Source organism: Nematolebias whitei, chromosome 9 (genome assembly GCF_014905685.2).
Source record: "Nematolebias whitei isolate Nwh7 chromosome 9, NemWhi1, whole genome shotgun sequence".
Lineage (NCBI taxonomy): Eukaryota > Metazoa > Chordata > Actinopteri > Cyprinodontiformes > Rivulidae > Nematolebias > Nematolebias whitei.
Genome location: NC_056506.1, coordinates 14,165,076 through 14,173,548, shown reverse-complemented (window position 1 = coordinate 14,173,548; position 8,473 = coordinate 14,165,076). Strand labels below are relative to the sequence as shown.

General features: G+C 41.8%; 1 protein-coding gene across 1 annotated transcript in view; it reads left to right on the top strand.

Annotated features, from left to right (window-relative positions):
- The first annotated feature begins 358 nt into the window (after nt 1-358).
- The window catches only part of eif2b5 (eukaryotic translation initiation factor 2B, subunit 5 epsilon), an 11,499-nt gene continuing 3,384 nt past the window's right edge, over nt 359-8,473 (top strand). Inside the window, exons 1-15 of the mRNA XM_037681490.1 lie at nt 359-555; nt 777-901; nt 987-1,172; nt 1,286-1,463; nt 1,548-1,628; nt 1,703-1,780; nt 1,887-2,199; nt 2,306-2,451; nt 2,652-2,796; nt 2,887-2,988; nt 3,074-3,175; nt 3,283-3,373; nt 3,463-3,586; nt 3,674-3,799; nt 3,910-4,020. Of these exons, the coding sequence (XP_037537418.1) occupies nt 397-555; nt 777-901; nt 987-1,172; nt 1,286-1,463; nt 1,548-1,628; nt 1,703-1,780; nt 1,887-2,199; nt 2,306-2,451; nt 2,652-2,796; nt 2,887-2,988; nt 3,074-3,175; nt 3,283-3,373; nt 3,463-3,586; nt 3,674-3,799; nt 3,910-4,020 (2,067 nt within the window). The 5' untranslated portion in view covers nt 359-396. The remainder of the gene's footprint in view (nt 556-776; nt 902-986; nt 1,173-1,285; nt 1,464-1,547; nt 1,629-1,702; nt 1,781-1,886; nt 2,200-2,305; nt 2,452-2,651; nt 2,797-2,886; nt 2,989-3,073; nt 3,176-3,282; nt 3,374-3,462; nt 3,587-3,673; nt 3,800-3,909; nt 4,021-8,473) is intronic.

Below are 8,473 nucleotides of genomic sequence, written 5' to 3'. Positions count from 1 at the left end.
AACTCTAAATTGTCCCTAGGTGTGAGTGAGAGAGTGAAGTGTTGTTTGTCTCTATGTGGCCCTGTGATGGACCTGCGACCCGTCCAGGGTGTACCCCGCCCCTCGCACAGTGATTGCTGGACATGGGCACCAGCGACCCCCGTGACCCAAAATGGAATAAACGGGTAAAGATAATGGATGGATGGATGGATGGGTATAGCCATAGATATAAACACATATATGGGTATAGCATCTAGTCCATACTCCAATCCAGAAGGTGGCGGTAATGCACCTAAAAGTTGTTTGCCAACCGCCATAAAAATATAAGAAGAAGAAGAATTGTCTACGTGAACAAGATTGTCCTGTCACAGCCACCGTAGTTGTTTCTGACGTCATGCTCGGGCACCTGAGTCCAACATGGCTGCTAAAGTAGGAAAACAGAGCCACTCAGGCTCCGGACTTTCATGTAGGAAAGGAGCCGGGGAGCAGGAGGGGGAGGAGCAGCCGCTGCAGGCCGTCTTGGTCGCTGACAGCTTCAACCGGAGGTTTTTCCCGGTGACGAAGGACCAGCCGCGGGTGAGCAGCGAGCTAAACTAACTGGACATGCTAACAGTTGCTAAGTGATGCTCATGATGCTGCACAGGCAGAGTTGCGTCAGATTCGTGGGAACTCGTAAACGCACGCATTTAGAAGTCATTTCTTTCAATTGTCTTTTTTGTTTAGTTGAAAGCTTGTTACAGAACAGTGTTTTCAGAGCAGACAAGAGGCTGATAACTTCACTGTGTCATTGATGTCAGGCCTTGCTGCCGCTGGGAAATGCTGCCATGATCGATTACACTTTGGAGTTCCTCACTTCTACTGGGGTGCAAGAAACATTTGTCTTCTGCTGCTGGATGGCCAGTAAAATCAAGGCACATTTGCTGTGAGTACTGTTTTTCTCTTGCAGTGTTTCGTGTTAAAATAAGCTCATTTGTAGAGGTTAACCTGACTCTGTTTATGTCTGACAGGAACTCAAAGTGGTGCCGACCCAGCTCTCCAAACACAGTCCACATCATCACTTCTGATCTGTACCGCTCTCTCGGGGATGTGCTTAGGGATGTGGATGCAAAATCTCTCGTGCGATCCGACTTTGTGCTGGTTTATGGAGATGTTGTATCAAATGTTGATATCAGTCAGGCACTGCAGGAGCACAGGTACGAGCGGAGGTCCTCTCATCAGCTGAGCTGAGTCTCTGGATTCTTATATTTATGTTGTTTGGAGACTTTGCCGTGATATTCTCATTATTAAACTGTTTTGTGCATCTCAGGCATCGGCGAAAGATAGATAAGAACATCTCAGTGATGACCATGATCTTGAAGGAGTCCTCACCGGGTCACAGGTCACGCTGTGAGGAAGATGATGTTGTTGTAGCTGTGGACAGTAGGAACCATCAGATTTTACACTACCAGAAGGCTCAAGGGTTAAAGAAGCTCCAGTTTCCTATGGTGAGCAGGCAACCATTTTCCTGACACATCTCGTGTTCAGAGATCGACAGACTGATAAAAGTCATCCCTGCTGGTGTTTTGCAGAACATTTTTCACAGTGGGACTGATGAGTTTGAAATCAGACATGACCTCCTAGACTGCCATATCAGTATTTGCTCACCACAGGTCAGTCTCGCTGCAGATAAAGAAACTATAAAAGTATTGTTTTGGCAGCTTTTATGTTTTTTGTTGTTTTTCAGGTTGCTGAGCTCTTTACAGATAATTTTGACTACCAAACAAGGGATGACTTTGTTCGAGGGTTATTGGTCAATGAAGAGGTATTGCACAACCATATTAATTTATTTTAACCAAACTGTGCTTTATAGTAAGCTATACAGTAGATGTCATTTAAATGAGCTTCTATGACTCTTTGGCTCTGTTAAGATTCTCGGCAATCAGATCCACGTCCATGTCACTAAAGATGGCTATGGTGTCCGTGTATCCAACCTGCTGATGTACGACTCCGTGTCGTCGGACTTTGTGCGCCGTTGGTTCTATCCCCTCACACCTGAGTCTAACTTCACGGACCAGGAGGGGCGTAGCTGCACTTACTCTCGTCACAACGTGTACCGGGGCTCCGGAGTCAGCCTGGGACACGGCAGCCAGATGGAGGAGAACGTTCTCATCGGCTGCGACACCAGCATTGGTGCCAACTGCTGCATTTCTAACAGCGTCATCGGGGACAACTGCACCATCGGTGAGCTCGCAGACCTGCAGCATCCTGCACAGTTTAAGGCACGTGTCTGACAGTGGATGACTGAACACACAGTTTACTGAAATGTCCCAAATATTTCCTGCAACAGGTGACAACGTAATCCTGGACCATGCATACATCTGGAATGATGTCCACATCGCCAGTAATGTGGTGATCCGGCAGTCTGTGGTCTGTGACAGGGCTGAGGTCAAACAGGGTGTGACCCTGAACAAACAGTGTGTCCTGGCATTTAATGTAAGCAACTCTTAGCTTTATATCATATTTTATGTTTCCAGAATAACACATTACCCGTTTGTGTCTAAAGATTGTTCAGGAAAGGTTTTGTGAAGAGGAAACATGGCGTCAGTGATGTTTTTATATTTTTTACTCCCCAGCCATGGTAATCAGGTAAAACTTCCTGGGTCTTTAGGTTTGTTTGTGCAAACTGTTGTCAGGTGGTGATCGGACCAGACATGTCTCTACCAGAAGGAACCGTTGTGTCTATGCACCATCCAGATGAGCAAGAGGAAGAAGACGCTGATGAGTTCCTCAGTGATGATGCTGAGGTTGGTCAGAGTAAAGAGAAAACCAAACAGAAAGGTGTGGAGTGGCTCTGGGTTGAATAATTCAGGTTTTCAAACTGCATGTTGTGTGTAGTCTCACAAAACTGTATCTTCTTCTGTTGCACAGTGTTCAAGCCTGCAGAGGTTGGAGCCGAAGGGAGAGGTTACATCTGGAAGGCCGGCAGTCTGGATGAGACTGAGGACGAGGAGCTGTCTCAGTGTCTCTGGGGTAGGACAGGAGCTCTGAGTAAAATCCATCCTGAGACCCGAGGTTCAGTTCTGACTGTCCTGTAATCCGTCCTCCTGCTGCACAGGCTTGGTGTTGAACCCGGATCCTGAAAGTGACAGCGAGGACAGTGAGCCGGATGGTCCGGATGATCCAGTGACCCCGTCCCCTGAGATGGATGATGTCAAAGGTGAGGACTCATCTGCACGTGGAAGAGTTTGACTGCCCCCTGCTGACCAAAGAGACGACACCCAGATTGTGTTCAAAGGAGCAATCAGACAAAATGCTGTTGTGTAGTCTTCCAGATGGAGGTTCTCGGGACTCTGCAGAGAGGTTTGGAGGAGAACATCAGCTGTGACAATCTGGTGCTTGAGATCAATTCTCTAAAGTAAGTCCATTCTCCCAGCTTTGCAGTTATGCAGCTTATTATTTTTTTGCATGGATTATAATTTATATGGACACTTTGACCCTCTCCAGGTATGCCTACAACATCAGTCTGAAGGAGGTGATGCAGATTTTAACTCGAGTGCTGCTGGAGTTCCCTTTCCAGCAGCAGGGCTCAACTCTCAGCGCGTCACAATATGTTGCTCTGCTCCTGCCGGTGAATAATCCAGCTGATCTTTGTCATGTTTACACATGTCTCCTTATTTTAGACAATGAAGAATTGCCTCTGTTGCTCTGCTCTTAGTTATTGAAGAGATGGGCTCCGGTTTTTAAGAACTACGTGAAGAGAGCTCAGGACCACCTGGACTGTCTGTCTGCCTTTGAGGAACATTTCCTGGAGCAGGAGAACCACTGGGCCGCCATGGTGAAGGTCAGGAAGGATAAGCACAACAACCTGTTGTTAAACTCTCAGCAGTAGGTTGTAAAACGAGCTGAGGAGTTTATCGTAATTGTGAATATGTTGTGTGGTTTGTATTCCAGGTCTTGATGGACATGTACCAGTTGGAGATCCTGGAGGAGGAGATGATCCTGCGCTGGTTCTCTCAGGGTGCCACAACAGACAAAAGCAGGCAGCTTCGTAAGAACCAGGGGGTAGGTGCTGTGAGAAACAAGGCGCTGCTGGATGATGGGCTAAACAACGATGATAATGTGATAATGTTTCATGAGTCACTGGACAGATTTTAGTAAAACCTCCAGAACTTTTAGATGTTGGCAAACACTAAACTGACAATAACTCCGTTAATTTTACAGAAGTTGTTCTTAAATCTTAAACTAGTTTCAATTTGAAACTTTCTTAGATTTTCCAGTCCACAACTTCTGATCCGCTCAAGATAATTAAACAAAACTTCATATACATGCACATCATCACTAGATGGAAGTGTTGAGTGCACTTTATCACCGCAGCTCCAAGTCAAGGTCACAGATCAAGGTCAGAGTTAAAACAAGGTTGTTGCTTGTCTGAGTCATTGCTATAGGTTGCTGAATAATAGTTTGTTGACGGGTGTATAATGTGCCATATGCAGTGCTCTTGTTTTAATTTTCTGTACCTGCTTGGAGCTTCTGGTGTTTATTATCATCTAGATTTGATTCAGTTCAGTTGTTTCTTCAGCTTAAAAAAAACAATGTAGTTCTGTCATACATTGTTGCATTTTGCTCAGATAAACAAACAGAAGTGTAAATTACAATTCCTTAAAGTTTTTTTTATACTTCTTGATTTGATATATAGTAGTCCCTCATCATGAGGGATCCGTATTTTGAAGACCCGCGATAAGTGAAAAACTGCGAAGTAGGAATAATGGTAAGTAGTAGTTTGTTATATATATATATATATATATATATATATATATATATAGCGTTTTAAACCCTTCCCACACTCTTGCAATATTCTAAACAATGTTTCTAAATGCTCTAAAAGAACACATAATGTCGTGATCTCAGCTCCCTGCCTCCTCTGCTGTTTGCCACCTGCAAGCGCTCTTGGCCACGCCCACTTCTCCGCTTTGCATGGTGAACAGCTGATCAGCTACAGCAGGAAGTTTATCCAGCAGTAAGGACTGCACAAAGCTGCAAAAGGAAGCTTTTTCTGCAACTCTGTGCTGCACAAAGGTGCAGGAGGTGCTAAATAATTTAAAATAATTTATTTTAAATAAAACTTCCATACCGATCATGCGGCTCATCCATCAATCAGCCAATTGTGTGTCTTGTCCAATCGTACTTTGAAAAGCCGCGATAGAGCGAGTCTGCGATAAACTTACCGCCATGTAGCGAGGGGCTACTGTATTCTATTTGAAGTCATTTGATGTGACGCTGTAACATTACATTGTTTGGTATTAAACTGAACTGAGATCAGAAAAAATCTGTTATTCCATCAGTGTTACCCACTTGGTAAATTCTCCTACTTGGCCAAACCTTAAAGCCCTGAGAAGTCCTAATTGATCTGATTCTGACAATTTATCCATATAAATCTTCCTCTCTGGGTGTTTTCTGCAATGACTTAATTCAATTCAGTTTATTTATATAGCGCCATATCACAACAAAGTTGTCTCAGGGCACTTTACAGGAACATTCACATAAAAGCCAATTAGTAAAGTTCTCTAAGAAATCCAGCAGACAAGTTGAATCTTGGCTTCGTTGCAGTCTCCCATCCTGAGCAAGCACAGTGGTAACAGTGGAAAGGAAAAACTCCCTTTTAAAAGGAAGAAACCTTCAGCAGAACCAGGCTCAGGACAAGCGGCCGTCTGCTTTGACCGGCTGGTTGAGAGGACAGGAAGGAGAGACAGACGGACATAGAATGGTAGGTCCAGGTATAGGTCCAGGTGTATCTGAAAGACAAAAACACATGTTATGGATAGAAAAAATAATTACAAATACAAAACAGGTTGAGCAGAGTAAGTAAAGACAGTAGCAGAGTGAAAATTGTGGTCAGTTTGTCCTCCAGCAGTCTAAACCTATAGCAGCATAACTAAGGGACAACTCAGGAAACCCAAGTCAACCCTAACTATAGGATTGATCAAAAAGGGAAGTCTTAAGCCTAGTTTTAAAACTGGACAATGTGTCAGCCTCACGGACAGAGATTGGAAGTTGGTTCCACAAGAGAGGAGCCTGATAACTGAAGGATCTGCCTCCCATTCTGTTTTTGTAAATTCTAGGAACCACAAGTAAACCTGCAGTCGGAGAACGAAGTGCTCTGTTAGGAAAATATGGAACAATAAGATCTGTAATATAAGATGGATATAGGTTGTTGAGAGCTTTGTAGGTTAGAAGTAAGATTTTGAATTCTATTCTGGATTTGACAGGGAGCCAATGGAGAGAAACTAAAACTGGAGAGATATGATCTCTCCTACTAACTCCAGATAAGACTCTGGCAGCAGCATTTTGGATCAACTGAAGACGTTTTAAAGAAGTATTTGGACACCCAGATAATAAACCATTGCAATAGTCCAGTCTAGACGTGACAAATGTATGAACCAGTTTTTATGCATCATTTTTAGATAAGATGTTTCTAATTTTAGTGATATTACACAGGTGGAAGAAAGCAGTTCTAGTAAAGTTTTTAATGTGGAGGATAAAAGACATTTCCTGATCAAAAATAACACCAAGATTTTTAACATTAGAGCTGGAGGACAGATTAATGCCATCTAAGGAGGGAGAAAGACTGAAAAATTCATCCCTAAGGTGCTCAGGTCCAAAAACCAAAACCTCAGTCTTGTCGGTGTTCAACAGGAGAAAATTAAGGGTCATCCAGGTTTTTATGTCTTTAAGACATGCTTGTAGTCCAAGTAGCTGATTGGATTCATTGGGTTTAATGGACAAATATAATTGTGTGTCATCAGCATAACAATGGAAATTTATCCCATGTTGTTTAATAACTTTACCTAATGGAAGCATATATAAAGTAAAGAGTATTGTCCCAAGCACTGAGCCCTGAGGAACTCCATGACTAACTTTGGTGTATGAAGAAGATTTATTATTTACATTTACAAACTGGAATCTATCAGATATGATTTAAACCATTTTAGAGCCGTTCCTGTAATCCCAATATCATATTCAAACCTCTGTAGTAAAATATTGTGATCAACTGTGTCTAACAAGACCAGTATAGACACAAGTCCATTGAGGCCATGAGAATATCATTAGTGACTTTTACTAGTGCTGTTTCTGTGCTATGATGAGCTCTAAACCCTGACTGAAACTCTTCAAACAGATTATTTCTTTGTAGATGTTCACGCAACTGACCTGCAACTATTTTCTCTAGAATTTTTTAGATGAAAGTTAGATTAGATATAGATCTATAGTTGGCCAGAATTTCTGAATCAAGATCAGACTTCTTAAGTAAAGGTTTAATTACAGCAACCTTAAAGCTCTGTGGTACATAACCATCCATTAAAGACAAATTAAGTAGATCCAAAATGTGGACATTAATTAGGGAAAATACCTCTTTAAACAGTCTCGTTGGGATGGGATCTAGCAGACATGTGGATGGTTTGGATGAGGTTATTATTTTTGACATTTCAGAGAGCTCAACAGGACAAAAACTGTCCAAACATAAATCAGGCTCTAGTGAAATTTTTAAAGTTGCCTCATTTGACAGGGGACTAGAGATAGTAGAAGGAAGGATGGTTTGAATTTTCTCTCTAATTGAAATAATTTTATTTATAAAGAATCTCATGAAGTCATCACTACTTATAGTTGTAGGGACACATGGTTCAACAGAAATGGGACTTTTAATTAGTCTAGCAATAGTACTAAACAGAAACCTAGGGTTATTTTTATTCTCCTCTATTAAAGATGAGTAATATAAAGTTCTAGCGTTACGGAGAGCTTTTTTATATGTTAGCAGACTATCTTTCCAAGTTAAATAAAATTCTTCAACATTAGTAGAGCGCCATTTTCTCTCCTGGTTTCTAGATGCCTGTTTTAAAGTACGTAACTCAGAATTGAACCAAGGAGCCAGTTTCCTCTGATTGATTACTTTCTTTTTCAGTGGAGCAATTTTATCAAGTGAAGTTTGCATTGAAGTTGTAAGATGATCAACTAGATCATCTAAGTCATTGTTCTCTGATGCATTACTCTGCAAGACAGAGGAAAACATTGATGGAAGAGATTGTTTAAATTTGGTTACAGCATTTTCTGATAAGCACCTGCTGAGATGAAATTTACTCTCAGTGACTGTGTAGTCATTTAATGTAAACTCAAAGGTTATTAAAAAATGGTCGGACAGAATAGGATTTTGAGGAACTATTACCAAGTCCTTAATCTCTACACCATAACTTAAGCGATCACTGTGTCTCGTTTGTAAGAGGAATCTTAAAAGTTTTCGTGAACAAGTTTATTATCATAACTTTTTCAATTTTGTCTGGAGAACGATAGATCTGATTTCTGACACACACATTCATACAGCCCTCTACTAAACACACATTCATACAGCCCTCTACTAAACACACATTCATACAGCCCTCTACTACACAAACATTCATACAACCCTCTACTACACACATATTCATACAGCACTCTACTACACACACATTCATACAGCACTCTACTA